Source organism: Phoca vitulina, unplaced genomic scaffold (assembly GCF_004348235.1).
Source record: "Phoca vitulina isolate PV1807 unplaced genomic scaffold, GSC_HSeal_1.0 scaffold53, whole genome shotgun sequence".
NCBI lineage: Eukaryota > Metazoa > Chordata > Mammalia > Carnivora > Phocidae > Phoca > Phoca vitulina.
In genome coordinates, this window is record NW_022589756.1 from 8,545,757 (window position 1) to 8,569,132 (window position 23,376).

The 23,376-nt window shown below is 36.0% G+C and overlaps 1 protein-coding gene across 1 annotated transcript in view; it reads left to right on the top strand.

The window, feature by feature from the left end:
* The window catches only part of FZD3 (frizzled class receptor 3), a 107,613-nt gene that overhangs the window by 72,758 nt on the left and 11,479 nt on the right, over window positions 1-23,376 (top strand). Inside the window, exons 5-6 of the mRNA XM_032388991.1 lie at window positions 3,330-3,478; window positions 7,913-8,146. Of these exons, the coding sequence (XP_032244882.1) occupies window positions 3,330-3,478; window positions 7,913-8,146 (383 nt within the window). The remainder of the gene's footprint in view (window positions 1-3,329; window positions 3,479-7,912; window positions 8,147-23,376) is intronic.

Genomic DNA, 23,376 nt, shown 5'->3' on the forward strand with positions numbered 1-23,376 from the left:
ATTTTCATTTAGATTATCAGCTTGGTGGGAACATTAATAAAACCTTACATATGGTTCATAAGTCTCATGGGGCTTTGAACAGAATTATTCTTAGAGTAGTGGATGATCTATAAATATTTGCTTTTTTACTTTTAGGTAAATTCTAAAGGAATTACACCTTAATTCTAGGTTATGATTGTAATATAAGTTCTATGTTTTGAGCTTACCAGGCTAACTGTAATCATGTGCAGTTATAGATAAAACATAAACATAAAATCATTTATAGATAAAACAATAAAAATTTTTAAATGTAATCAGTCTAAAAGACAAAATAAACTTATTTGTAAAACAGAAATGCAAATTGATAACTAGTGATGGAAAACATGGGCCTACTGAACTCCAGGTATGAAGTAGCTAGAGGTGATTGGGCATCCAGTTTCTGAGGTGTATTAGGAAGTATAAGTGTCACATGGAAGTCAGAGGACCAGAACTAGGCTCACTGGTTAAAAGTAGGAATTGGAAATGAGGCTCCCCTGCTCCTGAAAGGAAGTTCGTGTAAAAGGAATACCAACTGTTCCCTAAAGCTGTAGTTAATATAAAACTACTTATCTAGAGATGTGGGAGGACACCAGCACAGCCTTAAGACCAATATTTAAGCCAAACTGCAATGACTTAGTACCCGAATCTCCAGTAACCAATAACATCTGGAGTTCATAATCACCAATATAAAACCTGGTTTTTGATGAGGTCCCTGTGGGCACTGGTGAAGACAAAAAGTCATGACACAGGGTGAGATAAATGGATCGAGGGAGGAAGGGAGAAAGGGAGAGGGAAAATTCTCACTCAAGATCTGCAAATTAAAATTCCAAAGCACAATTCAGAAAAGAAAAAAGCCAAACCTAGAAAGCATCCAACAAAATCAACAATCAGAAGATGGATTTGCTCCCAGATGAAATGAAAGTAGTAAATTAATTTTTTAAAGACTTATTTAAAAATAAGTATGTTTAGGATTCTCCAAAAGATAAACAATAAAAACCATTTTAAAAGAATAAGAAATTATGATAAATTAGCAGAAATGAAATAAGAATAGACAAATATAAGAACTACTTAGACATTTTAGAATTGAAGTTATGGAAATTAAATCAGTAGATAGAAAGAACCCTAACATAGACATGGTTGAAGAGGGAATTGGTGAAGTAGAAAACTGTTCTAAAGAGTTCACCCAGAATACAGAATATAGAGAGACATACAATACTAAAAACTATATAATTATGTAGTTAAAAGACATAAAAAATAAGGATTGAGGAACTTCAGTATACATCTAATGGGAGTTGTAGAACAAGAAGCCATAAGAATGACTAAGAAGCAGTAACCAAAAACCTAATGTCTGAGAATTTTCCAGAATTGAAAACTTGGGTCCTTAGATTAAAAGTACACTCTACATACTAAGCAGGAAAAATAAAAATCAATCACAATGAGAAACATTCAGTGCAACTATAAAGTGAAAAGAATAAAGAAAAATTTAAAAGCTACTGGAGAGAGGAAGTAAATCTCCAAAAGATTATCAATTAGACTTCAAAATAGAAACAATAGGAACTAGAAGACAATAAACTAATGTTTATCATTCAAGATTGAGGGCAAAATAAAGACATTTTCAGGCAAAGACTAAAATAATTTATCTCTGGCATACCTTATTTGTAAGAATTTTTAAAGGGCATCCTTTAGCAAGAAGAAAAGGGAACCCAAAGGTAAGCATAGGGTATACTTTTTGACAAAACTAAAGATAAAAATAATTATTTTTGCAAAGGTTATTTTGAATTTCTGGAAAATAATAAGGAATATAGGTAGCTATATAGTGTGCTAGGAGTATTTTCTTATTAAAAAAGATGGAGGTGCTGATCATTTTAACTGTAATTTTTTTCTAATAAAACCAAGTATATTTTTAAATGTATGTATTTATTGAGTACCTACTATGTGCAGGCACTGGTCTAGACTCTGAGGATAAAACAGTGGGGAAAATAATCTCTTCATGGAGTATACATTTTAGTGGTAGTAAACTGTATACTGCTTAAAAGAGGCAGTATAACCCAAAGGGACAGACTTGAAAGAAATTCATTGGTAAATAGGAAAAGATACACCTGGAAAATATGTTGCTGTGATGAAGCGAAAAGCTGATGTGGCAATAGTAATGTCAGATAAAATACAGTTTAAGGTGAATAGTATTAAGAAGCAAAATGAGCATCTAGAGCATTATTGAATTAACATAATACCTAACATAAGCTTGAAAGTGAAAACTGACAGGATTAGAAGGAAAACTGATGAGTCCCCAGTTATGTGAGAGATTTTGGCATACCTCTGTTAAGGCAGATAGGTAGGGGCACCTGGGTGTCTCAGTCTGTTAAGTGTCTGCCCTCGGCTCAGGTCATGATCCTAGGGTCCTGGGATTGAGCCCCGCACTGGGCTATCTGCTTAGTGAGAAGTGCTTTTCCTTCTCCTTCTCCCTCTGCCCCTCCTCGTTCTGCTCATTCTCTGTCTTTCTCAAGTAAATAAATAAAATCTTTTAAAAAAAAACAGGTAAACAGAAAATTGAGAATATAAAAAATTTGAATGACAGAACCAATAAAGTTGATCTAATACATATAGAAGATTTTGTACCCAACAGAGAGTATGTGCTATTTTAAAGTACACAAGGAATACTTATATAGACAGTGTCTTAAATCAAAAGGAAGTCTCCAAAATTTAAGGTAACCAGAATAATATAGACCACATTCTTTGACCACAATAATTAAACTTGAAACCGACAATAAAAAGCAATTTTTAAAAACTCCTCTGACTAGAAACTAGAAAATGTACTTATAAATAACTCATAGGTTAAAGAGGAAGCTTGAAAATAGCCAGCAGAGTAAAACGAAGTAGATAGAAGGAAGGGCTATAAAAGATGAGAACAGAAATTAATAAAATGGGGGGAAAGAGTAATACTTTCCTACTTTTATATTGTAATGACCAATGATAGGACTAACAGAATTGGCCAAGAAGAATATAGATATTATTTGAGCCTCTATTCTTATTCATGGCTTATTTTCTACATTAATAATCTTTTTCTTTAGAAGATAGCATTGTGAGCTAATAAGAAAAATACAGGACTCAAAACATAAAATAGAAACTTACTGTCAAATTTTCAGGAGTGTGTATCTTTTCCATATAACAAGAAAATTAACTATAGAACTGTATAAATGAAAATACCAAGTTTGTAGAATTACTTTACTATTGTTTATTTAAAAGATTTATAGTGGCCTTTGATAGAAAGTTCTTTTTATATATTTAAGATATTTTTCTTTCCCTTCTTGTAGGTTACTCAAATGAGTCGTCCAGACCTGATTCTCTTTCTGATGAAATACCTGATGGCTCTCATAGTTGGTATTCCCTCCATTTTTTGGGTTGGAAGCAAAAAGACATGCTTTGAATGGGCCAGTTTTTTTCATGGTCGTAGGAAAAAAGAGTAAGTTGAAATTATCACAATGTTCACAAACCTCACATTCACATAAAATTTTTGTATTGCTTATGTGAAAACACTTTGGATTTGGAGGATGTGTTTCAACGTGATTGTAACCTCGGCTGCTACCAGTTGTGATTAGCACAGTAGCATGTATTAATTAAAAGCTAAAAGTTGATTCTGAGAAGATAGCCAAGTAGAACCAGGCTTAAGGTCTATACCTTACTAGTTGAGAATATTTGAGGGAAAGCTGATCTTATTTTTAAAAGTTTAAATTATAATTTTCTTAAAATTAAAAACAAATTAATGCTTATATTATTACTTGATCTTCTTGATATTCCTGTGAAGGCTGTTATATATTTTTTCTGTGTTAACAGATGAGAAAACTGAGCACAGAGAGATTAAATGCTTTGGCCAAAATCACACAGGTATTAGGTTAGACTTCCCTTTCCAATTGCCCATTGTTCTTCCAAGTATACCAGAAATTATATAAAGAGATAACATGTTATTCCATTATGATAAAGTATACATTAAAGCCAAAATAGAAAAATGATATTAAATGCATTATAAAATGATAATGAAATGCATTAAAGAAATTATTGTAATTCATAGTTGGCCACACTGCGTATTAGAGTGTCATGGTAAAATATAAGACTTGCCAAAGCAATCTCTTGAGGGCATATTTATGGAATCTTTAATCATAAAGCGAACAAAAACAAGACCCTGCAATATTCATAAAGGAACAAATGATTTCAAAATTTTTACTCAGTTTAAATCTTATGTAGACACTATACCTGAATTCCCTCAAATTCTAAGTTAGTGGTGTCTATATGCTTATGATTTTACTTAAACTAAGGTCCATGGAAAATGGGTTTTGGAAGATAGCCTATAAAACTCTTAAGGTTGTATTTAAAATCTTGTGCCTTATATAGGTTAATGTACTTTTCCCATACAACTTAAAATGCCTCATTAACAAAATCTGTATTTTCTAAAGTACCAGTAATTAGCCATTTCTGTTACACAGATTAGACTGAGACAAAATAATCCCAATTTTAAAATATATATTTCTTACTACTGTATCTAAGGCTGCTACTAGGGATATCAGATGATGCATTTCTCCTTTAAGTAAAGGTTTCACTGAGCACAGAAGAAAAGAAGGGGATAAGAGTTGTTCAGCAACAACAAAAATGTATTTCCTGGGCATTCATTTTTTAAGAAAGTCTTTATAGAATGCTTACTATGTGCCATGAACTAACGTTGTGATATCAGGGATGCAGCAGCAAACAAATGGGCCAAGTCCCTGCTTTCATGGCATATCCGTCCTTGTGGGATTTACTGTGATTTATCTGTGTATTCTTTTTTTTTTTTTAAAGATTTATTTATTTATTTGAGAGAGTGAGAATGAGAGAGAGAGAGAGTACATCAGATGGGGGAGGTTTAGAGGGAGAAACAGGCTCCTCGCCGAGCAGGGAGCCCGATGCGGGACTCGATCCAGGGACTCCAGGATCATGACCTGAGCCGAAGGCAGTCGCTCAACCAACTGAGCCACCCAGGCACCCTATCTGTGTATTCTTTGAAATTTTTACATATATTTTAATCACAGTAAAAGATAATACTGAGGAAAGGGCTTGTATTAAACATTCCTGGTCATCTCTGGACCATACACAAACAATTCTATAATAGTGTTATATTAGAAATTCTAGATAGAACTAAACCCAAGCTACTCTTATAGGGCATCATCCTAGTTATTTGGGGGATCCTGATTGGGCCAGAATCCTTTTGAAACTGGTTAGAACTCCCAAGACCCTTCTATTTGGTTTTCTGTGATCATGCATCCCTACCTAACAAAGTCATTGTGATCCGACAAGCCAGGACTGTGCCCTGGGCTAGAGTGGGAGCTCCTTATTCTAGAGTTCAAGAGTGTGAGCATCCCATAGCTATTTCTAGCATTTGTCTGCTTTAGCCTTTGAAAAATAACTATAAAATAATTGTAGTAATGGTTACCAATTAATTGAGCACATTTAATACTCCAAGCATTGTTCTGAGCATTTTATATATATTAGACCATTTAATCCTTCAAACAGCCTTGTAAGAGAGATCATCATTTTATAGATAAGGAAACTGAGGCATGGAATCAGGGTTTCATAGTGATTGCTAGAATTGAGATTCAGACCCAAGCAGTCTGACTCTAGACTCTCGTCTTTGCTTATTATGTACTGTGCTACAAAGAGACTAGTTTCTAAAATCGTGCTAATCAAATTAGTGTTTTCCCCCTAAGTGAAGCCACATTTAAGATTGTGCTTATACTAGTAATTCTGACACTGATTGAAATATTTTTAGAAATCTTCTTTTGGAATTATCTAAATCATATCACTTAATTTCTCTGTTTTCTTATCTGTAAAGTGAAGGGACAAACCTTTACCATTTGAAGGTGGATTAAATTTTTGGCATGACCAGAAGTCAGTTTGAACCAAGTTTTAAAAATAAGTTCAGAAAATAAAGTCAGCAATCAAGGCTGACTTGGGAGGTATGAATCTATGATTAGGACCATTGATGACAGAGAAACATATACTGTTTGGGTTTTTGTTTTTTTTTTTTAACTGTTTTGACTTGTTCATTCTTCTATCCAGTTTTTGACACTTTGAGGAGATATATATATATACACACACACACACATATACATACACATATGTTATATATACATATATATATAATATTTTATTATAAACATTATATTTTGTCATTACATTTGGCTTTTAAGCCATTTTTTAAGAGTGAGCGCAAGAGTGTGGGGGAGGGGCAGAGGGAGAGGAAGAGAGAGAATCTCAAGCAGGCTCCACACCCAGTGTAGGTAGAGCCCAACGTGGGGCTGGATTTCACAGCTCTGAGATCACGAGTCAAAATCAAGAGTCGAACACTTAACCGACCGAGCCACCTGGCGCTTCTAAGCCATTTAAACTTAAGTTTGATCCCTGACTCTTGGTTTTGTTGTGTGACTTTGGAAAGTTCTTTAATCCTTTAGAACCTCATGAAACAGAGATCACAGTATTTATTCTTAATAGATATCTATTCACAATAGATACATAATATCCTCTTAGAGATACCCTCTTAGGACATTGATCTCCATAATAAAAACATTATTAAGAAGGATCAAAGGAGAGTTTATGTAAAATACCTGGCACAATGTGGGTACTCAACAAGTATTAGCCTTCCTTTAGCCCTTCTACCTCACCACTAAAAACAGTAGTAGTAACAACAATCCTTTTGTAATCTGAAAATTTAGAATATATGCACTTTCTCAGTGTATAATCCAATCTATATATGTTGGAGCTTTATTTTTTCATGAAACTATTTATCTGATTTTAACTTTAACCTCTGATTCTCATAGTCATTTATATAAACTGAGACTCTGATCTTTGTAACTATTTAACTGGCTCTTTTATCAATTTAATTACTGCTTTGTTCATTATCATAAACATCTATCTGCTTTTAACCTTTTCATAGCAGTTAAAAACTTTTGTTCTTGACAATAATTCATCTCCTTAAGTTTTTTTCCTTAAGCCTTTAAGATGTCTGGTAATTAATTTTATGTTAGCTTAAATTAATTTTTAATACATTTTGTTCTAATTATGACCACTCATGTTTATTCTAGCACTGAACAACTGTTTCACCATTAAACCAAATTGTAGCCTTTAAACAACTGTTCTTACAAGTTGAAAAATCTATCTGTTGGGGCACCTGGGTAGCTCAGTCGGTTAGATGTCCGACTCTTGATTTCAACTTCAGTCATGATCTCAGGGTCGTGGGATGGAGCCCCGCATCGGGCTCCACACTCACTGGGAGTCTGCTTGAGATTCTCTCTCTCTGTCTCTGCCCCTCCCCCTGAATGTGTGTGTGTGCACGTGCGCTCTCTATCTCTAAAATAAATAAATCTTTAAAAAAAATAATATATATATATATATATATATATATATATATATATATATATATCTGTGTTACAGTGAGGCCTCCAATACATCCATAAACCATGCAAGAAAAAATTTCTCAACTGTAATATCTTTGTAATATTTCAGTGTACTTGAGAATCATAAATTTCTTTAATTGAAAGGGACTTTTTAGAAATGATGAAATTGTATAGCCTCATCTTATAGATGAGGAAAATGAAGGAAAGGGGATAATGACTTGCTTAAGATCATGTATTTATTGAACTAAAATCCAGACTTCCTTATTCTAATACAGGCTTCTTCCCATCATACCACTTTAGAGTACAGTTTGACACGATCTTTGTTAAATTCTTTCCTCTGTCAACAGTGTTACCTTATATCTCTCCTAAAGACATTATTTGGAGAGCAATTAATTTCAAGAATAATGTCAGTGTGTCACATTTATTGGTCTATAGGGATGTTAGTCTGTATCTTAAACTTAGTATTTGTTTTCTAGGATAGTGAATGAGAGCCGACAGGTACTACAGGAACCTGATTTTGCTCAGTCTCTTCTGAGGGATCCAAATACTCCTATTATAAGAAAATCAAGAGGAACTTCCACTCAAGGAACATCCACACATGCTTCTTCAACTCAGCTTGCTATGGTGGATGATCAGAGAAGCAAAGCAGGGAGTGTCCACAGCAAAGTAAGCAGCTACCATGGCAGTCTCCACAGATCCCGTGATGGCAGGTGAGTTTCACTGGTAGCTTAGCTTATTTCATGTGTTGAATTAGAGTCACACAGCTTAAGAAGGAAGAGTAGCCAATTCTGAATTAGAAGTTGGACATTATTTGTATTTAAAAAAATGTTTTTAATTGAACTATAATTAACATACAGTGTTATATTACTTTCAGATATTCAATATAATTATTCAACAATTCTATACATTACTCAGTGCTCATCATAAAAAGTATACTAATCTCCTTTATCTGTTTCACCCATTCCCCCACCCACCTCTGCTCTGACAACCACCAGTTTGTTCTCTGTATTTAGGAGTTTTTTGTCTGTTTGTTTGTCTCTCTTTTTTCTTTGTTTGTTCATTTATTTTGCTGCTTAAATTCTACATGTGAATGAAATCATATGGTATTTGTCTTTTTCTGTCTGATTTATTTCATTTAGCATTTTACCTTCTAGGTTTATCCATATTGTCACCAATGGCAAAATCTCATTCTTTTTATGGCTGAGTAATTTTCTATTTTTTATATATACCCCCATCTTCTTTATCCATTCATGTATGGATGGACACTTGGGTTGCTTCCATATCTTAACTATTGTAAGTAATGCTGCAGTAAACATAGGCGTGCATATATCTTTTCAAACTAGTATTTTTGTTTTCTGTGAGTAAATACCAGTAGTGGAATTACTGGACCGTATGGTAATTCTGTTTTTAATTTTTTGAGGAACCTCCATACTGTTTTCCACAGAGGATGCACCTGTTTGCATCCCTACCAATAATGCACTAGGGTTCCTTTTTCTCCACATCTTCACCAACATGTGTTATTTCTTGTCTGTTTTATTTTAACCATTCTGACACGTATATAGTGATATCTCATTGTGGTGTTGATTTGTACTTCCCTGATGATTAGTGATATTGAGCATCTATTCATGTGTCTGTTGGCCATCTGTATATCTTCTTTGGAAAAATGTCTAATCAGTTGCTCTGCTCATCTTTTAATTGGATTATTTGTTTTTCTAGTGTTAAACTGTATAAGTTCTTTCTATATTTTGGATATTAACCCCTTATTGAATATATCATTAGCAAATATCTTCTCCCATTCAGTAGGTTGCCTTGTTTGTTGACAGTTTCCTTCACTGTGCAAAAGCCTTTTATTTTAGTGTAATCTCAGTAGTTTAATTTTGCTTTTGTTTCCCTTGCCTGAGGAGACATATCTAAAAAAATGTTTCTATGGCCGATGTCAGAGAGATTACTGTCTATGTTCAAAGGCATTCAAATTGGTACTGAAGAAGTAAAACTTTCACTATTTGCAGATGACATGATACTATATATAGAAAACCCTAAAGACTCCACCAGAAAACTATTAGAGCTGATAAATAAATTCAGTAAAGTCACAGGATACAAAATTAATATACAGAAATCTGTTGCATTTCTGTACACTAGTAATGAAGCAGCAGAAAAAGAAATTTAGGAAACAATCTCATTTACATCTGCACCAAAAATAATAAATACCTAAGAATAAACCAAAGAGGCAAAAGACCTATACTCCAAAAACTATAGAACATTGATGAGATAAATTGAAGATGAACAACAAATGGAAAGATAGTCTATGCTTAAGGATTGGAAGAACCAGTATTGCTAAAATGTCCATACTACCCAAAACAATCTACAGATTTAATGCAATCTCTGTCAAAATACCAACAGCAGTTTTCACAGAACTAGAACAAATAATCCTAAAATTTATATGGAACTACAAAAGACCCTGAATAGCCAAAGCAATCTTGAGAAAGAAGAACAAAGTTGGAGGTATCACAAGCCCAGGTTTCAAGATACACTACAAAGCTGTACTAATCAAAACAAGATGGTATTAGCACAAAAATAGACACATAAATCAATGGAACAGAACAGAGAGTCCAAAAATAAACCCACACACAATATGGTCAATTAATCAACAACAAAGGAGGCAAGAATATACAGTGGGTAAAAGACGGTCTCTTCAACAAATGGTGTTGAGAAAACCGGACAGTAACATGCAAAAGAATGAAACCAGGCCACTTTCTTGCACCATACACAAAAATAAATTCAAAATGGATTAAAGACCTAAATGTGAGACCCAAAACCATAAAACTCCTAGAAGAAGTTGGACACAATTAAGCTTTTTGAACTTTGCTAGGTATAGTTGCCCTGGATTATGGTCAGACTTAAAGCCAGTCAGAGGAGTTTAGAGGTTTAGACCTGACGCACTAAGCAAATATGGAGGTATCGAAGGGTATTGAGCAGGGAGAAGGCCAGCATGAAAGTGGATATGTTAGTAAGATTAATTTAGCAAACAATTATAGAATACATACTATGTCAAGCACTGTGCTAGGCTCTGGGAATAAGATGATTTAGGCATGATCTGTGTTCTTAACAAACTCAAGAAAGAGAGTATAGTCCGTATTAGTGTTGTAGTTAAAAACATAGGGTCTGGAATGAAAATCCTCAGTTTCTTCATCTGTAAAATGGAAATGGGAATATCTGCTCCTTTAGGAATGTTGTAAAGGGGCTCCTGGGTGGCTCAGTCGGTTAAGCGTCTGCTTTCGGCTCATGTCATGATCTCAGGGTCCTGGGATCGAGCCCCATGTTGGGCTTACTGCTCAGCAGGGAGTCTGCTTCTCTCTCTCCCTCTCCCTCTGCCCTTACCCCTGCTCATGGTCATTCTCTCGCACTCTCTCTCTCAAATAAATAAATAAAATATTTTAAAAAAAAGGAATGTTGTAAAGAATAAATGAGATAATATGTGTAAAATATGTGTAATTACTTCAGTGCTTATCTCAGTAAGTACCTGATATCAACTTCTATTATTATTATAAGTGAACAAGTAAAGTAAAATAAAAGTATCATTGTGGAGTCTATTTTAGGTTTTGTGGATCATATGGTCTCTGTTGTAACCATTCTTCTCTGCCATTGTAGCCTGAAAACAGCCATAAATATGTAAAGTCAGAATGGGAATGGCTTTTCCAATTAAACTTTATTTGTTTACCTATCAGTTAAACTTTATAAAAATAGGAAGGGGCCAGAGTTGGCCAGTGAGCCAGAGTTTGCCAACCCCTGTTTTGTAGGAGCAGTAGTAGCATGGAGGAGGGAGTGAATCTGGTCCGAGACAGGGTCAGAGAGAGCTTCACAGAGAATGTTTGAGAAGGCTGGATGTGTTTTCTTGTTAAATTTGATGATGGAGACACTAGAATTAGAAACTTCTTAGGAGCTTTGCAATAATTCAGTTGAGAGTTGATGAAAGCTTATCAGGTAGGAGAGTAGTGTCAGGGGGAGAGAGAAAGAGCTGATTTGAAAGATATGTACAAAGAAGAAACGATAGTTGGTTATAGATTAATAATAGCTGGATAGAAGGAACGTGCCAAAGTTTTTTTGTTTGGTTGGTTTGGGGGGTTTTTGTTTTTAAGATTTCTAGTTTGGGAAACTAAAAGAATGAAAATTCTAATGCCTGAAATGGAAAGTATTCTATGCTTACTTTGAAACATCTGTTTCAACAACTGTCTTATATTCTTCCAGTCTCATTCTAGCCTTTCTCTCTGTCATCTCTGTCCTCTGAGTATAGGATATGACTTCTGTACTTGCTCTTTTTAAATCTTCTGGTTTTTTCTCTCAAATTGCTTTCATTTGCCTTCTAACTTGGTCAGCTATCTGTGTTTTTAAAAAAGCAGTCTTTCTTTGTGATGTTTTTTCTTTCATCCATTTCTTTTTTCTTTTCTTGCAGATTTTTGAAATGAATATGTTGAATATTTTCTTTCTACCTATTCCATCCTTCATTTCATATATATCTAGTCTTTTTTTTTCTTCTTATCCACCTAAACTGTACTTTCTAACATCACCAATGACCTGTTTTTTTTTTAATTTTTTATTGTTATGTTAATCCCCATACATTACATCATTAGTTTTAGATATAGTGTTCCATGATTCATTGTTTGTGCATAACACCCAGTGCTCCATGCAGAACGTGCCCTCCTCAATACCCATCACCAGGCTAACCCATCCTCCCAACCCCCTCCCCTCTAGAACCCTCAGTTTGTTTTTCAGAGTCCATCGTCTCTCATGGTTCTTCTCCTCCTCCGATTTCCCCCCCTTCATTCTTCCCCTCCTGCTACATTCTTCTTCTTCTTTTTTTCTTTCTTAACATATATTGCATTATTTGTTTCAGAGGTACAGATCTGAGATTCAACAGTCTTGCACAATTCACAGCGCTTACCAGAACACATACCCTCCCCAGTGTCCATCACCCAGTCACCCCATCCCTCCCACCCCACCCCCCACTCCAGCAACCCTCAGTTTGTTTCCTGAGATTAAGAATTCCTCATATCAGTGAGGTCATATGATACATGTCTTTCTCTGTTTGACTTATTTCGCTCAGCATAATACCCTCCAGTTCCATCCACGTCGTTGCAAATGGCAAGATCTTATTCCTTTTGATGGCTGCATAATATTCCATTGTATATATATACCACATCTTCTTTATCCATTCATCTGTTGATGGACATCTTGGCTCTTTCCACAGTTTGGCTATTGTGGACATTGCTGCTATAAACATCGGGGTGCACGTAGCCTTTCGGGTCCCTACTTTTGTATCTTTGGGGTAAATACCCAGTAGTGCAATTGCTGGATCATATGGTAGCTCTATTTTCAACTTTTTGAGGAACCTCCATACTGTTTTCCAGAGTGGCTGCACCAGCTTGCATTCCCACCAACAGTGTAGGAGGGTTCCCCTTTCTCCGCATCCCCGCCAACATCTGTCATTTCCTGACTTGTTAATTTTAGCCATTCTGACTGGTGTGAGGTGGTATCTCATTGAGGTTTTGATTTGGATTTCCCTGATGCCGAGCGATATTGAACACTTTTTCATGTGTCTGTTGGCCATTTGGATGTCTTCTTTGGAAAAATGTCTGTTCATGTCTTCTGCCCATTTCTTGATTGGATTCTTTGTTCTTTGGGTGTTGAGTTTGATGAGTTCTTTATAGATTTTGGATACTAGCCCTTTATCTGATATGTCATTTGCAAATATCGTCTCCCATTCTGTCAGTTGTCTTTTGGTTTTGTTGACTGTTTCCTTTGCTTTGCAAAAGCTTTTTATCTTGATGAAGTCCCAATAGTTCATTTTTGCCCTTGCTTCCCTTGCCTTTGGCGATGTTTCTAGGAAGAAGTTGCTGCGGCTGAGGTCGAAGAGGTTGCTGCCTGTGTTCTCCTTTAGGATTTTGATGGACTCCTGTCTCACATTGAGGTCTTTCAACCATTTGGAGTCTATTTTTGTGTGTGGTGTTAGGAAATGGTCCAGTTTCATTCTTCTGCATGTGGCTGTCCAATTTTCCCAACACCATTTGTTGAAGAGACTGTCTTTTTTCCATTGGACATTCTTTCCTGCTTTGACCAATGACCTGTTTTTTAACGACATTCAAAGATCCTTTCATTTTTTGGCCTTTTTCCTTCCATTCAACACTCCTATGTGAGAAGTGCTCTTCTAAGTGTTAGGGACACAAAATGGAAGACAGAAGAGTAGACAGTTGTAATACACTTTAATGGGTATAATAAAATCATATACAAAATGCTTTGAGATCCCAGAGAAGAAAACCATTTAATTTATTATTGAAAGTCATAGAAAACTCCACAAGCAGGATTTCTACTTTGAATAGGATGCAGAGGAGGCAGTTGAAATTAAAGACAAGGGAACAGCATATGTGGAAGCAAGGAGGACAGACAGGCAATTAGGTACCAGAGGATAGCTAGAGCATAGTATATATGCTTGAGCAAATGAAACATGCTGAGGAGTTTGGATTTTCTTCCTGACAGCAATAAGAAACTATTAAAGGACTTGAGGCCTTGAGGTAATAAAATCAGATTTGTTTTAGAAAGATCACTTTGGCAACAGCATAGGAGAGAAGACTGTAAGTAATCCCAGTTGGGAAGTTTCTGCAGTAATTTATGGGTCCTATCTTAAGATATTCATAAGGAGGGAGGGGATCTGAGAGTCTTTTAGAATATGTTTTGTCAACACCACCCTCTATGAACTAACTCTCAGCATTATTTGACATTTGACAGTATTAGCCTCATCCTTTTCAATAAGGAAGAACAATTATTTATAATACACCTGTGCATGTGGCATTCTGCGTATAGTTATATAGAAGAAAGAAAGGTGAGGTGAGGTATAATTTCTGCATTGTAGGAGCATAATCTTTTTTTTTTTTTTTTTTAAGATGTCACCCATTTATTTGACAGAGAGAGAGCAGAAGCAGAATGAGCAGCAGGGGGAGAGGGAGAAGTAGGCTCCCCGCTTATCACAGAGCCCAATGTGGGGCTTGATCCCAGAACCCCAGGATCATGACCTGAGCCAAAGGCAGGTGCTCAACCAGCTGAGCCACCCAGGCGCCCCTAGGAGCATAATCTTATAGGAAAGATAAGACATATTTACCTAAGAGCCAATTACATAATAGTGCAAGTCAGCATATAATTAAAACAGTGAGTGTTAGAGATGATTGATGTTATAGAACTTTATAAGGGAAAGATCAGATTGGCCCATGAAAATATCTTAGAGGAAATATATAGGGTAAATGAATGGTAATAAAAGATAAATTCATATTGAGTAGAGAATTTCTGAAGGCAATGAAATATAGAGTATTTCAGCCTCTGTAATCTGAATGGAACTGGAGTTTAGATAAGAAAGTTTATAATCACTAATATAAGGTAATTGATAATTAAAATTATGAGATGGAATTATTTGAAACATAATAAAAGAACAGACCAAGAATGAGTCCTTGGTTTAAATACTTACAGTAATAATAACATAGGAAGAATAGCCAGAATGTGATTCAAAGAAAGTGCTTATTGACATATGAAGGAATATATAAAAGTATAGTGTTATGAAAACCAGAGGAGAAATTATGACTTCCTATAATGGCCTTTCCTACCTCTCTGCTTAATCAAAATTATACCCATCCTTTAAGGCCTACTTAATTCCCGTATCCATGGCAGTTAATTGTTTTTTAATCATTTTTGGGGGTATGACCTATTTTCCATACAGCTGTCTTTTCTCAGCTAAGTTTGTAACTTCTGGAGAATGAGAACTAGGTGACAGACATCTCTGTATTTCCCCATAATATGTAGCATAGTGCTAGGCATATATCTTTATCTGTATATCTGTCTGTATTGTCTGTCTGTCTAGCTATCAAGAGACAAATCTGTTGAATAACTAATGACTTTAGAAATAATGTGGGTTTTAAAAAAAAAAAAAAGAAATAATATGGGTATTTAGGGGTGCCTGGCTGGCCCAGTCGGTAGAGCATGCAACTCTTGATCTTGGATTTGTGAGTTGGGGCCCCACGTTGGGTGTAGGGATTACTTAAAAAAAAGAAGAAAAGAAAAGAAACGGGGGCATTTCCCAGGAATTCAGGGCCCAGAACTTAAATGACAGTCTACTAAGGGTGTTCTGTGTGGTACATGAATACTCCTATTTTAAGGCCCTCTGCCATAGCCAGAACGTAAGAGCAGATCTGAAAGATTCTGAGACCATGTTGAACTTAAAAGTCTAAATAGGGGTTTTCATAATTCCAGAAACCATCTCATGGAAATTTCTTTCTTATCTGTCAGTTTTTAAGTTTACATGTTAACACTATTTTTTGGCCATTGTTTTCTCATCATCTAATGGTATCTGATTATGAGATCACACACACACACACACACACACACACACACACACCCCCTTGCTTCTCAATATTCACTCTAGTCCAGACTCCTTGATGGGTAATTATTTATCTCAATGCTTCAGGAAATAAAATAGACTGAGGCAAATACACCTACACATGTATGTCAACTTCAAAGAATAAGTAATTGTTAGATTAGAGGATGGGTAGAAAAGGAAGTGGCTGAGTAGGTAGGTGGAGGTTTGGGAATGAGTGATTAGGTGATAAGTAGATGACATAACAAGGGAAAGCTAGGGAATGAATATAATGAGATACTTGTTAAACCAAAATGAATTCAATTATTTATATTAATGGCAGCAACTAATATAGAGAATCAAAAAGATTAAATCATCTTTAAGTTTCTTTCATTTTGACTTTGGAATACACCGTATTATCTTTTCAGCAAATTAACCATTCCTATCATTTTGCCTAAGCTTATATTAAAATGAATGTACATTTTTTTTTAAAGATTTTATTTATTTATTTGAGACAGAGAGAATGAGAGAGAGAGAGAGCACATGAGAAGGGGGAGGGTCAGAGTTCTGGAGAAGCAGGCTCCCCGCCGAGCAGGGAGCCCGATGCGGGACTCGATCCAGGGACTCCAGGATCATGACCTGAGCCGAAGGCAGTCGCTTAACCAACTGAGCCACCCAGGCGCCCTGAATGTACATTTTTATATTGTATATTAGAGTAGATGGTCACAGTGTTGTTTTTTTAAAAAAATATTTATTTTGAGAGAGAGAAAGAGCGGGGGGTAGGGGCAGAGAGAGGGAGAGGATGAGAGAGTCTTAAGCAGAGTCCATGCTGAGTGTGGAGTCCAATGTGGGGCTTGATCTCACGACTCTGAGATAATGACCTGAGCCAAAACCAAGAGTCAGACACTTAACCGATTGTGCCACCTAGGTGCCCCAGTCACAGTGGTTTAAATGACTGGCAAAAGATAAATAAATTTGGTAATTCCCATATATACAATTGAGATTAAACACTATAATTAAATTTATTTTTCTGTGTAGTTGATTCCTAATTATCCATGGGCAGGTTGTTCATATTCTAGAATTTTGTGATAACCTTATATTTCATTTAAATAAATCAACATAAGAACTCAATATAGTAATTTTTTTCTATGAAAATGTATCTTTTGAGTCTTATTTGTTAAACTCAAAGATTTAGGTTTTATTTTAGAAAATACCCAATTCATATTTTTAAATAATGATTTGTTTTTATTTTTTAATTACTTTGATATCATTCATTAAACTGTATCATACTTGGCTTTTTTCATTTGCCATATTTATTTGAAATAGATGCTTTTGAAGTCATTTGAGAGGTGAAAGATCTCCAAATTACCTGGCAAGTTATATTTGGAAAAATCTTTCACCTAATTTAGGACAATAATCATGATGCAAAATAATAATTATTAACTAGAATAATCTCATTCTGAAATATTTTCATTTGCAAACAGTGTAATTATTTTACCAAAATATACAAATCAAATTTAAAACTATTTGTCTTGAATGTGAAATATCTTTTAATAGATAAGAATTAAATGTTCTTGGGGGGAGAAGCAAGATGGTGAAGGAGTAGGAGACCTAAATTTCGTCTGGTCCCAGGAATTCAGCTAGATAGTTACCAAACCATTCTGAACACCTACAAACGCAACAGGAGATTGAAGAAAAGAATAGCAGCAATTCTATGAACAGAAAAGTGACCACTTTCTGGAAGTGTATATTTTTCTGGGATTGTTGTTACCCTTTTAGCATTTTGTTCTCTCATTCATCTATTCTCCTCTGGACAAAATGACAAGATGGAAAAACTCACCTCAAAAAAAAAAAGAACAAGAGGCAGTACTGACTGCCAGGGACCTAATCAATACAGACATTAGTAAGATGTCGGAACTAGAGTTCAGAATGATGATTATAAAGATGGGCTTGAAAAAAGCATTAAAGATACTAAAGAACCCTTTCTGGAGAAATAAAAGAACTAATATCTAATCAAGTCGAAATCAAAAAGGCTATTAATGAGGTGAAATAAAAAATGGAGGCTCTAACTGCTAGGATAAATGATGCACAAGAGACAATTAGTGATATAGAAGACCAAATGATGGAGAATAAAGAAGCTGAGAAAAAGATAAACAACTACTGAATCACGAGGGCAGAATTCGAGAGATAAGTGATACCATAAGACGAAACAATATTAGAATAATTGGGATCCCAGAAGAAGAAAGAGAGAGAGGGGCAGAAGGTGTATTAGAGCAAATTACGGCAGAGAACTTCCCTAATTTGGGAAAGGAAGCATTTTGGCATCAAAATCCAGGAAGCACAGAGAATCCTCCCTCAAAATCAATAAAAATAGGTCAACACCCGACATCTAATAGTAAAACTCACAAATCTCAGAGACAAAGAGAAAATCCTGAAAGCAGCTCTGGACAAGAGGTCTGTAACCTACAATGGTAGAAACATTAGATTGGCAACAGACCTATCCACAGAGACCTGGCAGGCCAGAAAGGACTGGCATGATATATTCAGAGCACTAAAAGGGAAAAATATGCAGCCAAGAATACTATATCCAGCTAGGCTGTCATTGAAAATAGAAGGAGAGATAAAAATCTTCCAGATTAAACAAAAACTAAGAGAAATATTGAAGGGGGTCCTCTAAGCAAAGAGAGAGCCTAAAAGTAACATAGACCAGAAAGGAACACAGACAATATACAGTAACAGTCACCTGACAGGCAATACAATGGCACTAAATTCATATCTTTCAACAGTTACCCTGAATGTAAATGGGCTAAATGCCCCAATCAAAAGACACGGGGTATCAGATTGGATTAAAAAACAAGACCCATCAATATGCTGTCTGCAAGAGACTAATTTTAGACCCAAAGACACCTCCAGATTTAAAGTGTGGGGGTGGAAAACAATTTACTGTGCTAATGGACATCAAAAGAAAGCTGGGGTGGCAATCCTTATATCAGACAAATTAGATTTTAACCGACTGAGCCACCCAGGCGTCCCCGAGACAAATTAGATTTTAAACCAAAGACTGTAATAAGAGATGAGGAAGGACACTATATCATACTTAAAGGGTCTATCCAACAAGAAGATCTAACAATTGTAAATATCTATGCCCCTAATGTGGGAGCAGCCAATTAATAACAAAAGCAAAGAAACACATCAACAACAATACAATAATAGTGGGGGACTTTAACACCCCCCTCACTGAAATGGACAGATCATCTAAGCAAAAGATCAACAAGGAAATTAAGGCTTTAAATGACACACTGGACCAGATGGACTTCACAGATATATTCAGAACATTCCATCCCAAAGCAACAGAATACACATTCTTCTCTAGTGCCCATGGAACATTCTCCAGAATAGATCACATCCTGGGTCACAAATCAGGTCTCAACCAGTACCAAAAGATTGGGATCATTCCCTGCATATCCTCAGACCACCATGCTTTGAAACTAGAACTCAATCACAAGAGGAAAGTTGGAAAGAACTCAAATACATGGAGGCTAAAGAGCATCCTACTGAAGAATGAATAGTCAACCAGGAAATCAAAGAAGAATTTAAAAAATTCATGGAAACAAATGAAAATGAAAACACAACTGTTCAAAATCTTTGGGATGTAGCAAAGGCGGTCCTAAGAGGAAAGTATATAGCAATACAAGCCTTTCTCAAGAAACAAGAAAGCTCTCAAATACACAATCTAACCCTACACTGAAGGGATCTGGAGAAAGAACAAATAAAGCCTAAACCCAGCAAGAGAAGAGAAATAATAAAGATTAGAGCAGAAATCAATGAAATAGAAACCAAAAGAACAGTAGAACAGATCAATGAAACTAGGAGCTGGTTCTTTGAAAGAATTAACAAGATTGATAAACCCCTGGCCAGACTTATCAAAAAGAAAACAGAAAGGACCCAAATAAAATCATGAATGAAAGAGGAGAGATCACAGCCAACACTAAAGAAATACAATTATAAGAACATATTATGAGCAACTATATGCCAGCAAATTAAATAATCTGGAAGAATTGGATGCATTCCTAGAGAGTGTAAACTAACGAAACTGAACCAGGAAGAAGTAGAAAACCTGAACAGATCCATAACCACTAAGGAAATTGAACCAGTAATCAAAAATATCCCAACAAATAAGAGCCCAGGGCCAGATGGCTTCCCAGGGGTATTCTACCAAACATTTAAAGGAGAATTAATACCTATTCTTCTGAAACTGTTCCAAAAAATAGAAATAGAAGGAGAACTTCCAAACTCATTTTATGAGGCCAGCATTACCTTGATCCCAAAACCAGACAAAGACCCCATCAAAAAGGAGAACTACAGACCAATATCCCTGATGAACATGGATGCAAAAATTCTCACCAAAATACTACCTAATAGGATCTAACAGTACATTAAAAGGATTATTCACCACGACCAAGTGGGATTTATTCCTGGGCTGCAAGATTGGTTCAACATCCGCAAATCAATCAATGTGATACAATACATTAATAAAAGAAAGAACAAGAACCATATGATCCTCTCAATAGATGCAGAAAAAAGCATTTGATAAAGTACAGCATCCTTTCTTGATTAAAACTCTTCAGAGTGTAGGGATAAAGGGTACATACCTCAATATCATAAAAGCCGTCTATGAAAAACCCCCAGCAAAACTCATTCTCAATGGGGAAAAACTGACAGCTTTTCCCCTAGGGTCAGGAACATGGCAGGGATGTCCACTATCACCACTGCTATTCAGCATAGTACTAGAAGTCCTACCCTCAGCAATCAGACAACAAAAAGAAATCAAAGGCGTCCGAATCAGCAAAGAAGGAGTGAAACTCTAACTTTTTGCAGATGATATGATACTTTATGTGGAAAACCCAAGAGACTCCGCCCCAAAACTGCTAGAACTCATACAGGAATTCAGTAAAGTGGTAGGATATAAAATCAATGCACAGAAATCAGTTGCATTTCTATCCACCAACAACAAGACAGAAGAAAGAGAAATTAAGGAGCCGATCCCATTTACAATTGCACCCAAAACCATAAGATACCTAGGAATAAATCTAACCAAAGAGGCAAAGAATCTGTACTCAGAAAACTATAGAATACTCATGAAAGAAATTGAGGAAGACACAAAGAAATGGGAAAAGGTTCCATGCTTATGGATTGGAAGAACAAATATTGTTAAAATGTCTATGCTATCTAGAGCAACCTACACATTTAATGCAATCCCTATCAAAATATTATCAACTTTTTTCAAAGAAATGGAACAAATAATCCTAAAATTTGTATGGAACCAGAAAAGACCCCGAATAGCCAGAGGAATGTTGAAAAAGGAAAGCAAAGCTGGTGGCATCACAATTCCGGACTTCAAGCTCTATCACAAAGCTGTAATCATCAAGACAGTATGGTACTGGCACAAAAACAGACACATAGATCAATGGAACAGAATAGAGAGCCCAGAAATGGACCCTCAACTCTATGGTCAACCCATCTTTGACAAAGCAGGAAAGAAAATCCAATGGAAAAAAGACAGTCTCTTTAACAAATGGTGTTGGGAAAATTGGACAGCCACATGCAGAAGAATGAAACTGGACCATTTCCTTACACCACACACAAAAATAGACTCAAAATGGATGAAAGACCTAAATGTGAGACAGGAATCTATCAAAATCCTTGAGGAGAACACAGGCAGCAACCTCTTTGACCTCAACCACAGCAAATCCTTCCTAGACACATCGCCAAAGGCAAGGGAAGCAAGGGCAAAAATGAACTATTGGGACTTCATCAAGATAAAAAGCTTCTGCACAGCAAAGGAAACAGTCAACTAAACAAAGAGGCAACCCACAGAATGGGAGAAGATATTTGCAAATGACATATCAGATAAAGGGCTAGTATCCAAATGCTGTAAAGAACTTCTCAAACTCAACACCCAAAGAACAAATAATCCAATCAAGAAATGGGCAGAAGACATAAACAGACATTTCTGCAAAGAAGATGTCCAAATGGCCAACAGACACATGAAAAAGTGCTCAACATCACTTGGCATCAGGGAAATCCACATCAAAACCTCAATGAGATACCACCTCACACCAGTCAGAATGGCTAAAATTAACAAGTCAGGAAACGACAGATGTTGGCGAGGATGCAGAGAAAGGGGAACCTCCTACACTGTTGATGGGAATGCAAGCTGGTGCAGCCACTCTGGAAAACAGTATGGAGGTACCTCAAAAAGTTGAAAATAGAGCCACCCGACGACCCAGCAATTGCACTACTGAGTATTTACCCCAAAGATACAAATGTAGTGATCCGAAGGGGCACGTGCACCCCAGTGTTTATAGCAGCAATGTCCACAATAGCCAAACTATGGAAAGAGCCTAGATGTCCATCAACAGATGAATGGATAAAGAAGATGTGGTGTATATATATACAATGGAATATTATGCATTCATCAAAAAGATGAAATCTTGCCTTTTGCAACTACATGGATGGAACTAGAAATAAGCGAAATAAGTCAATCAGAGAAAGACAAGTATCATATGATCTCACTGATACGAGGAATTTGAGAAACAAGACAGAGGATTGTAGGGGAAGGGAGGGAAAAATGAAACAAGACAAAACCAGAGAGGGAGACAAACCATAAGAGACTCTTAACCTCAGGAAACAAACAGGGTTGCTGGAGTGGTGGGGGGTGGGAGGGATGGGGTGGCTGGGTGATAGACATTGAGGAGGGTATGTGCTATGGTGAGTGCTGTGAATTGTGTAAGACTGATGAATCACAGACCTGTACCCATGAAACAAATAATACATTAGATGTTAGTTAAAAAAAAAAAAAAAGAATTAAATGCTCTTTTACCTACTAACATAAGAAATTTTAAAAATATTTAAAATGCATCTTATCATTCTTAAATTTTTTTTTGCTTTATTCAGACTGAAAACAAAAGACATGCTTTCTTTTATCATTTTAAAAGGACTTCTGAGGCACCCTGCTGCCTCAGTTGGTGGAGGACACAACTCTTGGTCTCAGGGTTGTGAGTTCAAGTCCCATGCTGAGGGTAGAGATTACTTAAAAATAAAATCTTTAGGACACCTGGGTGGCTCCCTCGCCCCTGCTTGTGTTCCCTCTCTTGCTGTGTCTCTCTCTGTCAAATAAATAAATAAGATATTTTTAAAAAAGAAAAAGAAAGAAAATCTTTAAAAAACTAAAAAATAGGGGCGTCTGGGTGGCTCCAGAGGTTGGGCATGCAACTCTTGGTTTTGTCTCAGGTCATGATCTTGGGTTCATGAGATCAAGCCATGTGGGGGCTCCACACTGAGCAGGGAGTCTGCTTCTCTCCTTCTGCCCCTCCCTCCCCCCACTTGTGTGCTCTCTCACTCTTTCTCTCTAAAATAAATGGATAAATCTTTTAATAAAAAAATAAATAAATAAAAGGACTTCTCAATTTTTTAAAAAAATATTTATTTGAGGGAGAAAGATCATGTGCTGGGGGGAGGGGCAGATAGAGAAGCAGGCTCCCCACT